At 40.4% G+C, this 15,970-nt stretch overlaps 1 protein-coding gene across 1 annotated transcript in view; it reads right to left on the bottom strand.

Moving 5' to 3' along the window:
* SHTN1 (shootin 1) overlaps positions 1-15,970 on the bottom strand; it is a gene marked incomplete at both ends in the record, with an annotated part of 67,532 nt that overhangs the window by 14,582 nt on the left and 36,980 nt on the right. The window contains 5 exons of the mRNA XM_082308472.1: positions 25-134; positions 3,617-3,699; positions 5,431-5,536; positions 7,773-7,926; positions 9,242-9,388. Coding sequence (XP_082164598.1) covers positions 25-134; positions 3,617-3,699; positions 5,431-5,536; positions 7,773-7,926; positions 9,242-9,388 — 600 coding nt within the window. The remainder of the gene's footprint in view (positions 1-24; positions 135-3,616; positions 3,700-5,430; positions 5,537-7,772; positions 7,927-9,241; positions 9,389-15,970) is intronic.

The following is a 15,970-nucleotide window of genomic DNA, read 5'->3' as shown; positions in this document are numbered from 1 at the left end:
ATTGCTCTGCTATTTATTCCAAACCTTTGTTTTAGGTCTGCTTGACTGGTTGACTGGTCTCAGATGAACTCCCTTTTTAATTCTGTCCATCATTTCTTCAACAGCTTGTCTCTTCAGATCCGTAACTTCTTCACCTGTTCCAAAAATCACAGAGCATATCACATTCCAGATACGAACCACAGAGAAATAGGCCAAAGAGAAGAACGCATTAAACAGCCTCCTAAACAGCTTCCTTGCCATATATAGCCAGTTACTGTAATCAGAAATTAGTTGTAATGATGAAATGGCATTTGCATAGACAACGTACGTAGTTATACTCCCTGCAGTTCTTCCTGCCTGTATGTGATGCGTATTGCTCACGTACTATCTAAATCCATGCTTTTTCTCAGCTTTATTAAAAATGTAAATGATAAGCAATATCATATTAATTTTTATTATTTTTATTTCATTAATATTTTATTAAAAATGTAAATGATAAGCAATATCATAGGCTTATTTTTCTCCTCGTAAGTGGGCTGTTCACAGGGTCGTTCTTACAGGACCACTATCTTACTCTTAATTTTCCTCACCACAAAGAGGCACTTTACCGTACACTACGTACACTTAAAAGGTGTTCCCACTTTCTATGTGGTAGCAGAAACCAGCAACCTCATCTCTAGTTATCAGGAATTTTAGTTTCTGAATTCAGCACTATTAGCGATCTTTCCTATCAGCTAAACTGTCACGAGCTCTTCAAGGATAAAATGCCAGTCTTCACACACTGAGGATCCAGCCATGGACTTTGCAAACGCCAAACCGCAGTGCCTGCAGAAGTTTGGACAGAAGCAGGGCCCAGATCCTGACAAACGCAAAGCTCCTGTTCAGGAATTGCAAAAGCTCAGTGCCATAGGCTGAAGCACCAAGGACTGAAGACTACGGCCCCGCTTCCACTGTATCTCTTCACTGCGCCTCAGCAGAAATTTCCATAGCTTCACTGACCCAGGACAAGTTGATAATGCCGCATGGCAAGGCCTATATGCAGCCCACTACAGCACGACCAAATGTGTCTTGCATTTCACAGGGGTTTAAGAACCTTGCTGGAATGATAAACCATCATCTCAGACTGAACTAAAAACACACTGTTAAAGAATGCTGTACCGAGTTAAAGGGCAAAACTTAAATACCATGAAAGGAACCTGCTGATTTTCAAGAAATTCAGTACCAGGAGTGCAAAGTAGTCAGATAAAACGGGAAGCTGTGTGATGAACCTAAACAATACCTGTTAACTTATCAGTGTTCTGGATAATGTAACAAAAGACACTTAACGTGCCATACCAAAAAGGGAAAAAAAAAAGACTACTTAAAGCAAATACATGGAGAAATACAGTTGACGCTATTCAAAGCTGCAATGTTGTACCTTATATAACAGGAATTTTAAATAGACTTTCGCTCTCTCACTTGTCAGGGTACTATTGATGATTCATAGAAATGCAGTTTCTGTATTGTAAGCCGATTTAATGTCAGGCTTTAATTTCACAAACAGGCTGTTTCAAATATAAAAGCTTAATTGGTGGTATGGGATAGAAACCACTCATTCTAAGTCCTTAACAAGGGTCAAAACAAGCCTCAAGTTGCATATAATAACTAGATCAAGAAAGAACTTGTCCCCTTTTTTTATTTTTATTTTAAGAACAGCTCAACTATTAAGAGAAGAAGAAGTTTATATGTGATTGAAGAAAGGTCAGAACTGTTAAAGTTTGCTAATAAATAATGAAAGAACGGGGTGTAGAGAACTACAGTGAATTTCATAGTATTTCCTGCAATCACTGTTTGTAACAGTCTCAACAAAAAGGTGTAATCAAAACATCTAGGACACTTCAAGGTAAGGAAACTTGATAAATGAAGGCAACATAATTGAACTTTTACTGAAAAAGAAGATTGACTCTTCATCAGAGATCTCGGTACAAGGTCACTTCTCTAATGATTTTACCCAGACCAACAACCTTATTTCTCTCAGACTGGTAACCAGTTCCCAAAGATTCCCACAGAGATCTGCCCAAGTCACCCCGTTCCTCAGTTCCTCACCGGAAAAATGGGAGGGGTAGCACCTCCTTTCCCCCACTTTCTGCCTGTTGGTCCCATCCAACAATCCAGCCATGCTTACATACCACTACAGTCTGCTAACAGCGATTTTTTCTTTAACAGTTATATCCTACACCTATAATTTCAGCCAGGTTCCCGTCTGCAGCCCCCTTCTTTGTTTAAGTGGCAGCAACTGAGTTAAGCAATTCACTGCAAACAGACTCCTGCTGTTTCAGAAGGAAGAGCAAAACAGCGAGGAAAACCTGGGTTATTTAACTGGCAACACTTGCCTAACTAGCGTTGACTCTTCAGGCACTCATGATCATTTGTAAATCTGTACTTAACTCCTGTTCTCAACCTACTAAGCCTCCAGCTTCCATTAACAACAATAAAATGCAATTTCAGCTGGTACTCTGCATGCAGAGCCACCTTAGTGCAAGATTCTGTTTTGTTTTAGGTTTTCAGTATTATTAAAGGATTAGCATTAACAGTCAACTCTGACTGGTAATTTCATAAGACATGAATTGAGGGATGAAAACTGAAGCATTTAACAAACTAGCTCTGCAGAGGGGCTCTGGACAGAAGAAATCACAAACAAGAAGCCATATGGAAGCTGGAAACTTCCCTGTATTTTCCTGTACATAACCTGTTCTCAGCTTAATGCTTGGTGGGTTTGTTCTTCTGCCTCTTCCAGATAACCTGTGGAAGTGCAAAGCCCTGGACATATGTAGCTGCAGCTACATGCCGTAGTGTCTCCAGAGTAGAGGCGTAGGTTGAGCCTCTCAACGCTGCTATAGTGCAACTACTACAGGCAGTTCCAAACTGCCGGGGTGCAACTCAACAGTTGTATGTCACACGTGCCAGTGTAACAGCACGGGGCCTAAATTAAACCATCCTGTTCTCCCCATCCATCTCACCCAGCACATCACCATACCCAGCTAAGAGCTCATCTTGTCAGGTCCTTCTGTGAGTCTGTCATAAACATGACCACCCTCTCCCCAAGGGAAAAAAAAGACAAAAAAAAAAAAAAAAAAAAAAAACAAAACAAGATAAATTTTTCTGCCACATCAGTGAATGAAATCAGCTCAGTGACATACCTGATAAGCATGAGAAACAGAAATAGGAAGATAAGAACTTTTTTTCAGTTACAGGAAGTGCTAGGTCTTCCCTTAAGGTTTTTGATCTGCAGCCTCAAAGATCATTCATACTAAAATCCATTTGGAAAAAATAAATTGGATGCTGATCACCAGCTCACTTGTGGGGGTGTAGATGGCTACGAGGGCTATGCAAACTTGCTAGGGATCTTGAGGAAGCTTGCAGTACCAAAGCTACAATGCCAAAGATACCACTTCCTATCTCAGAGCACATACGGCTGGGCTGCAGTCACATTTCTGGACTGCAAGGTAGATGAACATGCTGGGACATAGGTAGCAGTTGTTAATGTTGACCATTATAAGCATTTGCATCACTATCTGTACCCACAGTTCATTTTCACTAGCTTTATCTGCAGTACCTAGTGGATAAATCGCATGGCTTGAGAAAGGATGAGCCATACCTGACTCCTGCTGAGGAGGTTTCTCCTTCTTGCTCACATTGGTGTTGGAGTGAGATCTCTTGCGAATCATTGACATGAGAGACCTTTGGGGAAAATGAAACTGCAGATTGTCATTCTGTCCTGTATTACACTTAAAATGAACTTGAACATGACACACAAACAGCTTGCTTATACCTGATTATACAGCTACTTACAAAAGACTCATTTAACAGTTCTTGAATGCAGATGTAGGTACTGAATTACCCCCCACAATGCCTCCCATCAAAATGCACCAGAGAAATTTATTTCTTTTTAACAGACATTAGGCACAAATCAAAACACTCCAAGATTTGAATATTAAAAGACAGTGTCTCATTGTGACACATGACAAATTGAAGCTGATCTGGCATAATAAAAGGAAGGAAGAGCTACAGATATTGAAGTATTATTCTCCAGAGGACACTTAAATATGGTGATCAGTATCTCCTCACCAACTCCAAGTTTGTAATCTTCTTACAGTGTCAAATAATTATCCCTTCACTATAGTCAAAACGTAAAAGTCCAGGCAAGGAAATGATTCATCTTAAAGCCAAGTATAAGCTCCTGTGCGCATCTGATGTGCCAGTGGGGCCTATCGCTCCCTACTGAACATCGCTCCTTACGGAGCCGTGACCTCCCTGACATAAAGGGTCAAAACTCTCTCCCAGAAAAAAGCAGCAACCAGTGCCAAGGCTCTGAAACCACCTCTACGCAGATAAACATCGCAGTGCATGAAGGAAATACTCTGATTTAGCTACTACAGGGCTTTAAATGAATAGTGTTATCTATTCCAAATAATAAAGGGCACAAATTTAAACAAAACAAAAAAAAAAAACCCACCCACAACACCCCCACACAGTTAATTTATGCTACACATTAGTGAGAAAGCAAGCAAGCAAGCCAAATGAGTTAACGGATGTAAAAGGAGCAAAAGACCAAACACAATTGTTCAGAACGTGTTTAGCTTTGTTTTTAGAAATCTAAACAAGATGCACAAAGGGATGAATTCTCCCTACTAATCATCTCTATTCATATATTTAACACAGAAGCTAACAAGACTCTTGTATGTAATTTCTACTACATAAGGTTAGAAAGTGTCATCAAAGTCCATTTATTTTTAAAACCAAGTGGACAACACGAAGATTAGCTGAGTTCCTAAAATTAACTAAGCACACTTTAGGGCTTAATTAATTAATTTGGGTCTAATGCCTGATACATCATATATTGGTCAGCCTCTTTTACAGCCCTTTGCAAAAGTCAGGCTTAGCTTTGATAATTTTGCCCCAAACTGTGTGATGATGGGGTGGTGATTTTCTGTTGCTTTTTTTTTTTTCTTAACTTATGAAAGCAATTGTGGGAACTCAATAGGACTGCATTTTCATCGCCAGTATCCGACAGGAAGGAACACAGAGTAATCCAACATATCCTTTGGTTCAAAGGGGTTTTCTTAGCAGTAGATTCAGACAAGCATTTCACAAGTCTATAATTACAGCTATAAGGTGAATAGAAAAAAATAATCTCCTAAATTTAGAGGAGACAGGTATCCCTCCTCCTCCAAAGTCACAGTCTAGACAATTCGTTAGGCTTGGCAAGGCAGACACTGTTCAAAATGGGTCAGGGTGTTCGTCTGTTGGCAGGTGGGGCACAGAGCGTGTCCTGCTGGTAAAGAGCCCAAGACAGATGAAGAAAGCCTTTTTTTTTCTTTAAAGACACTCTTCCTGCTTGGATGCAAGCTCATGTAATGTATGCTGCTTCAGCAAAGCATTAATGCTGGGACCCTTGATTTAAGCACTTACCGTATGGGGTTAGGAGGAGGGGGAGGAGGAAGAGGAGGAGGGGGTGGCGGTGGAGGAGGTGGTGCAGGATTTTCAGACTGCTGTATTCGTTTTTGGAGTTCATCAACTGCGCAAGAGCAATAAAACAAACTAGAGTGAGTTCTTGGTTTCTCAATCTGCTCTAAAAACCAACTCTGATGGTTTGAGCAAAAAAGCTACTAATTAACTAAAAAACAAACAACAAGACTAAACCACACAACTGCTAGGAAGTCCTATTTTTGGCAACATTTTCTACCAAGAATAATGTCCTAGATGCACAGGATTCTCATGAAACCAGTGACCTCCAATCTGAGTTACTTTTGAAACTAAAATGGCACTCTCCCTCATACAGGGTTCTTCACATAAAATGATAGAGCAGGGAAAAGTTTATTAGATTCCTGTGACGGTCTATCTGAGGTTGCATTTGAGAATGAACTAACAAGAGATGAAAGAAATGAACAATTTCAGCTTTCAGTCTTGCTGATGGTGTGGGTTTTTCCCCATAAAAATGGCCAAAACTGGGCAGTGGGCAGAACGGATTCTTTCTCTCCTGTTTTCGTGTCAGATCTAAAATGTGGAAATTACTTTTCTGCATTTGAAATGTTGTCAAATGCAATTAACTGGGGAAGGGCAGAAACAGAAAAAAAAAGCCTTAAATTTCTTTTAGTTACAAAAATTCTTAGCAATTGTTCTGAATACAGTAGGAATTATGGCAGAAGTACAGAATATGATTTCCAAAGTGGATATGGTTCTTTGTTCTCATAATGATGGATTCAAATTAAAATTACAATCTTTAACATTTACTTTTAAATTTAAAAAGGAAAAAAAAAAAAATCAACTGAGTGACTTTAAATTCCAGGTACAATCTTTATGCTGATAAATTCCTTCTTAAGGACAAACAAGCCTGGAAGGAAAGAATCTGCTGTGAAGGTTAGATCTTTTCCAAGGCAGCTGAAAAGAACTCATATGCTGCCTAGGCATACTTTTAAGGCTGGGTAATGTAAAGCTCTAACACAAAGCAGCTCTTCCAAGCAAGACTGCTAGCAGGCTTAAAGATAATCCTGCTTTTAACAATATGTTTCAGAAAAGTGTGGCTATACATGGAGCCTTAACTAAGGATAGGGACTTTGGCTGCCTCTGACGGGGGCTCAAATGCTTCTCTGACCAGCTATCATTCCTAAAACTAGCACCTGCTTAGGCCTTGAGCTGAACAAGGACTGAAAGCAAAGGCACATGGAAATACTTCACCAGCCATAGCCTCACATTCCCTACAGTGAGGCCACACACACCAGGGGCCCTTTTTAAAATAAAGAGCATGAGGTCAGAAGTATCCTCATTCAATAGATAGGATGCTGCAGACAAGCCAGGCACCATCCTGATAGCAATAACTGTATGGACATCTGCACTGCAACAGTTGCTCCCTCCTAAATATTCTGTGAATCTTTTCTGCCCATACTCTTTGGGTGCTAGTTTAAATCTTAGAGACGGACACACACAGTAGCTAGCAAGCCTGTTTCTTTCCTTTCAGTCACTTGACATGGAACAAAAAATTAGACTACAAGTAAGAAATTCAGATGTGTAATTCTCATGCATATGAGCCATAAAAGCCCACCAGATTTGTTTCGCTAACTCCCTTTGTAGGGCTCTGAAGGCAGTACTTACCTTTTAAATATCTGTTAAAAAAAAAACAAACAAAAAAAAGACACACACACACACACACACACCCCCGACCTTCTCACATCAGTGGAAATTGTTTTCTCACATGTCAATATGAAGGGCTAAATCATGTCTTTATTTTCACTGGTGTCTTCTATTGCAAGACTATTAAATGGTTGGGTAGCTTGATAATTATGGGATGTTTTTGTACAATTCATACAACGTAGACCCCACAGTCTGATAAACCACTGTGCATCTTTGCAAAAAAAAAAAAAAAAAAAAAAAAAAGCAGAGTTATCCCATTTTATTTATTTTTAAACCTAGGTAAGAGGATACATTTTGACTGAATACGAAGGATTATGTCTTTCACACAGAAACCTATTCACATGTATATATCCACCTGTAAGACTCAGGGCAATCTAACAACAGTATTTTTATACCTATACAGAAGTTTTATAAGGTTATTCTTTCACATACATTCTGGACATGACTGTTCTGTGGTTGAAGGCAGTTGCTGTACTTTGTCTTGTGAAGCACAGGTCTGGATCTCAGCTACACAAACGCTGTTGCTTCTGGGGTCTCAAACATAACGTGTAATTCTCTCAGACATGCACCACTCACATCCCTGCAACTGTACCTCTAAAATGAAAGTTATTACATGATTTTACCTGTATGCTTTAGGTCTCTAGCTTTTTCTTCTGAGTTCTGACACTTAAGCTCTAGTTCCTTTTTATCTTCTTCCAAAAGTTCTAGTTGCTGTTTAAGACGACTAATCTCCTTATGTAGTGCTTGATTCTCTAGCTGCTCTTCCAATTCTTTGATCTGCAGTTGGCAAACAATAGCATTCATTACAATAAAAGGTATTTTCTGTCCCTCCTTTTGACAAATAACGCATTAGGCACAGTTATTCCTGAAAACATGATGTTATAGTACAGGAGTGAACTACAAGTCCCAGAAAGAGGGCAATTTTTGAACGAGAGCTGGACAGATTTTTCTGAGAGATGTCAGAATTTTCTATTATGATCCTAACTTGTTTTATCTCTTCTTTAGAATACGTCTTTAGCTCCGAAGTACTTAAGCTATAAGATGTTCCCTTTTTCTTTTTATAGAGTTTTTATCACATAATTAGAATTTAATTTCAGAACGTTTCTCATTTGAAGCACGAGAACATTGGCATTTTTGTTCTTACTGACTGCTTCCACTGACAGGTTCGTTATTTAAAGTCCCTTGTCTCAACTCATGCAGATGCCAGTGGGTGAATTACAGAACAGCAGGTTTAGAGGCAGCATTCAGGTGCAGAGTAGCAATCACTTCCCAGCTCCCTAAATACATATGTTTTGCTCTAGACTTCAAGGAGCCAAAGATGCAGAGGTTTTCTATGAACTGGCAATTATTCCTCCAAAATACTCATTTAGAAGCATGTGAGATTACACATAGTCTTAGCATTGCTGCACTGATAAACGCACAGGAACTGTTACCTATTCCTAGCATTACGCTATTACCAGAGTTTTAAGAACAGGCCTCAAAACTAAGGGAAAACTCATTTTCAGGCTTTCAAGTGAAGCAATGGTGATTTCTCCCAGTGCGAGACTGATCCAGTCCAGTTTCAAAGAATGTATTTGTTTAGATCCTAGCACTTTAGATCCTACCCCACCACTTTGCAGCATTCACCTAACATTTCCCTGCTCCGGTATGTCTGGCTCTTCCCCATACATTTCTTTAGCAAGTGATCAGACTACTAATGTGAACTGCCTACCTCTCACCTCCTGGTCTTCTTAGCTTATCCCCCCAAAATACCCTTTATATTACTCATCAACCAAAATATTCTCCTGTCATCTCTTCTTCATTTAATGCAACTTGACTTAATGCTTGTAATTGCACTTTACTGACATCTAGAATAAAATACTTACCTAAACCAGAGCTTCAGACTGAAAAACCTTCAGGTTTTCTACTCATGTCTTACCAGTGACCCAGAAGGAGGGATTCACAATCTTCTCCGAAGTTTAGTTTTTAGACTGTGAACTCTTATGGGGGACAAGATCTCAAATACTTCTGAACATAACAAATACAAGACACTCCTTAAATTCAGGAGGCTTTCAAAAACTTCTGCATGAGATGAAAACTAATCCTGTTTTACCTTTTGTTGGTGTTGAAGCCTCTCTTCTTCTAATGTGTGGGTTAGCTTAGCATTGTCATCCAAAGCCTTCAAAAGCTGTTGATCAGGAGCAGAATTTTGCAGAAGCAACTGACTTTGCCTTTTCATCTTGTTTTGTTCAATAAACATCTGCCAAAACAAAACCCACCCCCAACAAAAACCATAGTTAAGCCCAGTCTAATGCTATTCTGGGAAAAATGGCAATTGGAAAGAAAATGAAGAAACTAACGTCGTGTTAATATGATAGGGATCGTGAGGAAGAAGGTGAGAAGGAAGGGGAAAGGAAATTTGAGAGTACAATTTACAAGAGCTCGGCTCACACTGAAAGGAACCAGGTGTTTGCTGAGAGAACCACCCACTGCTACACCTCAATTACCCACATGTTGGCAGCATTCAGAACTCAAACACATCTCTGAATTTTGTTTCCTGGAAATGGGAACAATCTGATCCCTATTCCGGGAGCTCTGGGGAGACTAAAAGAACTCCAGGTAGAGGAAAAAATGTCTATGAATTCATAGGCTACCTCCTCAAACACATCTGCAAGCTTTGGCATAAAGCCCACTTATTTGAGGGTTACCTGGATATGTGAATGATGGAGAGTCTTCGGGAAATGAATTTCAGTCCATGCTTGTGTAATTGGTGTAGGCACTTGCCCTGGGAAAAGGCACTGCAGGGCAATTTCAGCCTTTTAGTTCTGATCCTTGTGTTCTTTCCTCTTCCCCAGTTATATTTTTGATGTGGGGAATGGATACATTAAGGGAAAAAAATAATCAAATAGTCTGGAGACTTGACACTGATAAAATATCACACATTTCTCTAGGCTTCACCTAAGAGGTGCGGAGGCTGTCAGCACATGCAGTTTCCACAGGAGAGATCTGCGCTTTCCAGACTGTTTAGGAACTCAGGAAAAAAAGATTGCTTCCTGCCAAAAAAAATTCCTAGTGAATTTATTCCGCATCTTGACATCTCTTTCAGGTAGAGGGTTGCCCCCCAGGCAACAGGGGCTTCCACTCTTGACAAACTCAGCTGTGCCTGTTCTTACAGCAGAAACAGGGGTTGGGTCACGCTGAGATTTCAGATGAGCGTGCACAGGTCAGCAAAGCATGCCACTTATGGCAGGAGAACAGAGAACAGCCTGAGAGTGCAGACACTCCCTCAGACTGTAAAAACACTGTTGTATAGCACAGCAAAAGCAAGAAGATATTTTAAGAATAAAGTATTCGAAATAAAAAAGTTCCATGAGATCTTTTCAGGTTCCCATACTATTAATTCACAAACCAAAATTACAGATACAACACGTGGTGTCTTCCCATCCAGTGCTACTGCAACGCTACATGATTTGTTTATTTTTTTTAATACAATTAGATTTTAAAGACGTATCAGCTGGTGCAGACTCGTGGCAAGCATTCCACCCAGTGCTTTGCATGGACACTTCAACCAAGTCGTCTTAGCAAGCAACTCTCTCTCTCACTGTACGTACAGACCGAGAAGCTGCTGACCGCGCTGAACTTTTAACTCACAACGCAGCCTGCTTGACCCTGCGTGCCAAGAAGCATCAATTGATGCGGCCTTAATACTAATAAAACCTACAATGAACACTTCATTGGGCAGAGCTGTGCCATGGGGGTAGACAATAAAGGACTAGAAGCATTCAATGAAGAGGAAACGATGAATGCAGGCTCTCGTACTATACTTTGTTATAAAACAAATAAAAACAAATTTACGACAATACACAGGCCGCTGTGGCGTGGTGCAAATGTGCACTGGACATTAGCTCCCTGTCCCCACATTCTGCCAGTCAAACCAATCACGCTTGCGTTATCTTACACTAGTAGGGCTGCGGCAAAAACAATTCAAAGGCAAAAGAAGTTCAGAATCAAAGCTACCCACCCCAACCCGTAAAGGCTTGCCTTTGTACCGCAACTGATCCGTTCGATGAACATTTTATCTTCTTAAAAGAAACAGCATCTCTGAAACATCATACTTTAGAAAGGCCTCTAAATCACTGCTAAAGAACTCAACACACTCCCAAAGCCTCCTGCTTTCCTGTTAAGTCAGTCAAAAGTTATTTAACCCTGACAGAAACAACATCTCTCTAGAAGCCACCTTTAGCAAACATCGTAGTTTACCTACTGTGAACTTTCAAAGCAAAGTGAAAACGTGGGTTCCCTTGTTTCGGAATCTGAAAAATGGTTTGAGGTGATAATTCCAGATTTTTGTTCCCTGAGTTTCTGCCACTAAAACCAACAGAACAGAGTTGTTCCAGCCTGACGGAGCAGAAATCTGCCAAAACAAGAAGAAATCAAGTAGAGCAACTTGATTTCTTCAACTTGAGCAGATACTTCACCAAATGTAGAAAACTCATATTCACTTTGTTTCATGCTCCTCTGCAACAAAATGAAAAAAATCCTCTTGAAGAAACTGATGAAAACCTTTTCATTCAGAAGTTTTCATATGAAGTCCTGCATTTTCAATTAGCTTTATAAATTGCTTTCATGACATTGCAAATATGTTCCTGCTTACAATATATGTGAAAGTGTCTTCTCCACCACAAAAAACTTTGTTGCTTATAACTTAATGCTGCAATCAAATACATGGGAATCATTTTCTCATATGGAGTGCCATCTGTTTCAGAAGTTACTTACACACATGTCCTTGAAGTACCAGCATATTCCAAATGGAAGAGGCAAAACTAGACAAGATGGTCGTGGCAGATAAAGCAGAAAGAGACCTGGCGATGAACTGACTGAAAGTTTTTGAGAGGTCGTTCTGTGTGTTTGACATGAGACAAAAAAGACCCTTAGAAATTAATTCTAATTTAAAATTAAAACAATCAAGTCCTGCTTCAGCAGGGCAGAAACCTGACTGCCTGCACAAGCCTGAATATTAATTGAAGTGACTGCTGAAAGGGCAAAACAGCTACTAACAGGATTATTCGGACTAGGTGGAATTTAACCAATTGATGGATTAGTTCCGACTTTGCCACCTGCTAGACAATTATCTGCAGAGTATCCCAATCAATGCTAGAAATGTAAGTTGATGCTGGAGGAATCTGCTGAAACCACGACTGCAACTAAAGGCAGATCACAAAGGACAACAGTTTGTTTACACCTATCATTTTAATTTTAAAAATCTCCAAGTGTTGTGCAAACCAGCTAGGTATCTGTCCCCCCGCGTTTACAAACAGAAGCTCCGAAGTGCAGGAAATCTGGGACTTGGCCACTTTCCATCAGCAGAGTTTGCACAAGAATCGGGGAGGGGGAAAGAGAAGGGGGTGAAATCCTGAAAATAATAGAAGTTTTTCCCTTGACTTTAATGGGGCCACACCTGATTCTCAGACCCCTGCTCTAACCATTACCCTACAGAGCGTTTGCTGCAGCTGTTTTTTGTTTACACCAGAGCTGAAAAAGGAATTCTTCCTCATTAAAAAAGTTAGAAAGCAACTCTGTTAGTGTCAGGTCCCTGGGAACTTCGATCCTCAATCAAGTCGTGTTCAGGGCATAACTGGATGCTTTCCAACTAACTCCTCTCCCAGGAGCAAAATGAGGCCAAAGGAAATGCTTTAATATCCATATGTTTGTACATGTCCACCTATACATTGCTTGGGTACTCACTACGTGGAATAACTTTTTTGTCTTAGCTACAGTTTGAAGTGCTGAATACAGCAGCGCTGTCATAATAAAGTAATCATTGGTTGCATAAAGTAAAATAAAAATCAGTGGCAAACACTACCCACTATGAATAGAATAACAAAAGGTACGTAGCAAGGCAGAGTCAAACTTCAGAAGTCTCAAAGAGAAAAGAGAAGAAGATCAGTCAGCTGAGCAGTTTTCCCTGATTTTAATCCTCGGCAGCACTGCTCCATCCCCTCCACATCCTAGTGAGAAATCTGTAAGTCATCCTTGTGGAGTGGTAAGCCACTCATTTACACTTGTCATAGTTTACAGGAGCCGATAGTCTTTCTTTTGCATTATGTGTACACTGAAACCTTACAGTCTTGTGTTCGGACCTGAAATAAGTCCCAAGAGAGGTAGGGTCAAGACACTTGCATCTCCCCAAAAGAACAGGCTGTTTGAAGGATTTTATGTGATGGGGGGACAGAGTGATCTTGTCCGATTATGGCTTGACATGGCACTAAGTGGCTCTAAATTCAGGAGGTACTTGGTTTAAAATATAAAACCAGGTGTAGATTTTGGTTCAATGGCTAATCAGGGAAAAAAAATATATATATATGCTCTAACTTTGTACCTGCTTACCTATACTGTATTATCAAGGACACCTGGGCTTGTGAGCTTCACTGCACATAAATATTACAGCAGGAAACAACGGCTAGCGGGTTTTCTTGATAGAAGAGTTGAGAAACAGATGCATCTTATTAAAACACATTAAGAAACACACCCACACTTTGGACATTGACCTAGAAATGCTCTCTCTACACTCAGGCTCAATGCTGAACATCAAGCAAGGATATCAGCCTCGTATGAGTTACAAATCCCTTGTGGCTTTGTGGGTTCATAGGTGTCTGAAGTGCTACGCAGGAAAAAAGCTACAACAAATAAATGGGATCTGCAGTTAGGACACAATCCAGAAACCTTACTTCAGCACAAGCTTAATTTTAAGTGCATGTGGCATTACTCTGACCTGAAAATTTTGTATCTGGTGCTTATATTCTTCTCCGCCTGGGAACTGCTTCTACGGGAAGTAACTGTTGCACAATGTCAGACAGAAAAGTACCCAAATGGCTAATATCAAGGGCATGGACGGCACAGGACAAGATTCTCTAACAAACAAACAAACAAAAAAAAAAAAACAAAAAAACAAAACAAAACAAAACCAAAAAAACAACGTGAAGCATGGAAAACCAGAGTGATACATTTCTGGCAATGTGTTGTGACCTTCATAGACTTCCTCCTTCAGAGAAGCCAAAGACTAAGCCTAGTTGCATTTTCAAACTGCCACAGAAAACTGAGCAAGACGATCATGAAAAAGGACACATGCATAGTAATGAGCAGCCAACAGTCACTCCCCACTCTCCAGATGATTCATATTTTATGGTTAATAGTTTTTGTTAAGACCTGCATCAATTTTAGACTAATAAAGATACAATACAGTTGCTTTAGTTATTTGGCTAATTGCCAGACAACTTCTGAAGGGAGTATTTCTAAAGAGCTACAAGATGCAGCCTTAGTAAGTTTTGTGGCTCAAGAGGTCTAACTTACTCAGAATGGGGGAACTGGAGTAGGTGAGTTAACCCTATTTCACGTCCATCATTTTTTTCTCGCCACAGAGGTGCCTGGAGCATGTATTTTGAGTGTGAGAAAACTGAATCCCCATCAGCACTGTGACTTCCTTAAAAACACAGTATTATTTATTTTAACAGCCTGTTCTGTACAAAAGGGTTTGTCAAACTACAGCACTCATTCTTTGCCTATAAGGCGTAACTGCCCAAGGCTCAAAATAAAGGGGAAAAAAACCCCTCTATTGTTACTTATTTCTTTGTTTCCTGCAGCTAACAGTTTTCTTTTTGTGATGGTAGAAGTACAGTGATATATTCTATAATGCTCACAGTCTTACAGCACTTAGACACCATCTAATATATGCAGAAATAGATCATATACCACATGAAAAGGAGGAAACCTTCACTTTTTTTTCCCAATACATTAATTGCCTGAACAAAAAAGAGAAGGGGGAGGGCAGAAGAAGAGAGAGAGACCAAAGAGAGAGCTTCCTTGAGCATAGATCTGGTACCACTTCACAAGCCTGTTCTTGGGAAAAAGCTTGATGAAACATATTAGTGTTGCATCATGCTTCAAAAGTGGTAACATTCAAGCTCAGGAGAATTCAAGTACTAAACACTTACCATGCCTAATTATTATTTTGTATCAGGAATAGTGTGGCCAGCAGCACTAGGGAAGCGATCGTCCCCCTGTACTGGGCACTGGTGAGGCCGCACCTTGAATCCTGTGTTCAGCTTTGGTCCCCTCACACAAGAAGGACATCGAGGTGCTGCAGCATGGCCAGAGAAGGGCAACGAAGCTGGTGAAGGGTCTGGAGCACAAGGCTGGTGAGGAGCAGGCTGAGGGAGCTGGGGGTGTTTAGCCTGGAGAAGAGGAGGCTGAGGGGAGACCTTATTGCTCTCTACAACTGCCTGAAAGGAGGCTGGAGCCAGGTGGGGGTCGGTCTCTTCTCCCAAGTAACAAGCGATAGGATGAGAGGAAACGGCCTCAAGTTGAGCCAGGGGAGGTTTACATTGGATATTAGGAAGAATTTCTTCACCAAAAGGGTAGTCAAGCATTGGAACAGGCTGTGCAGGGCAGTGGTGGAGTCCCCATCCCTGGAGGTATTTAAAAGCCGTGTAGATGTGGTGCTTAGGGACATGGTTTAGTGGTGGACTTGGCAGTGCTGGGTTAATGGTTGGACTCGATGATCTTAAAGGTCTTTTCCAACCTAAACGATTCTATGATTATTTCTAGTTCAGTCAGCTGGACTGCAAATTACTTATCTTAAAATACCAGCTTCTCTCAAACTATCCTTGGTAATGCACGGAGCGTGGTACTTCTAAGCACAGAGTCGCTCCATGAGTGCTGGTTTTGCAGTATCCACTCACAGATGTAGCACATTCATGCAAAAGTCCTCACAAATTAACCCAAAACGTCACAAATGCATCTGAGGAAGAGTTCTTTGGGAGCTCCTGTCATCAAGATAACCAAA

Source organism: Platalea leucorodia, assembly GCF_965183815.1.
Source record: "Platalea leucorodia genome assembly, chromosome: 4".
Taxonomy (NCBI): Eukaryota; Metazoa; Chordata; class Aves; order Pelecaniformes; family Threskiornithidae; genus Platalea; species Platalea leucorodia.
The sequence above is the reverse complement of the archived record's forward strand: the minus strand, read 5'-3'. Positions and strand labels throughout refer to the sequence as shown.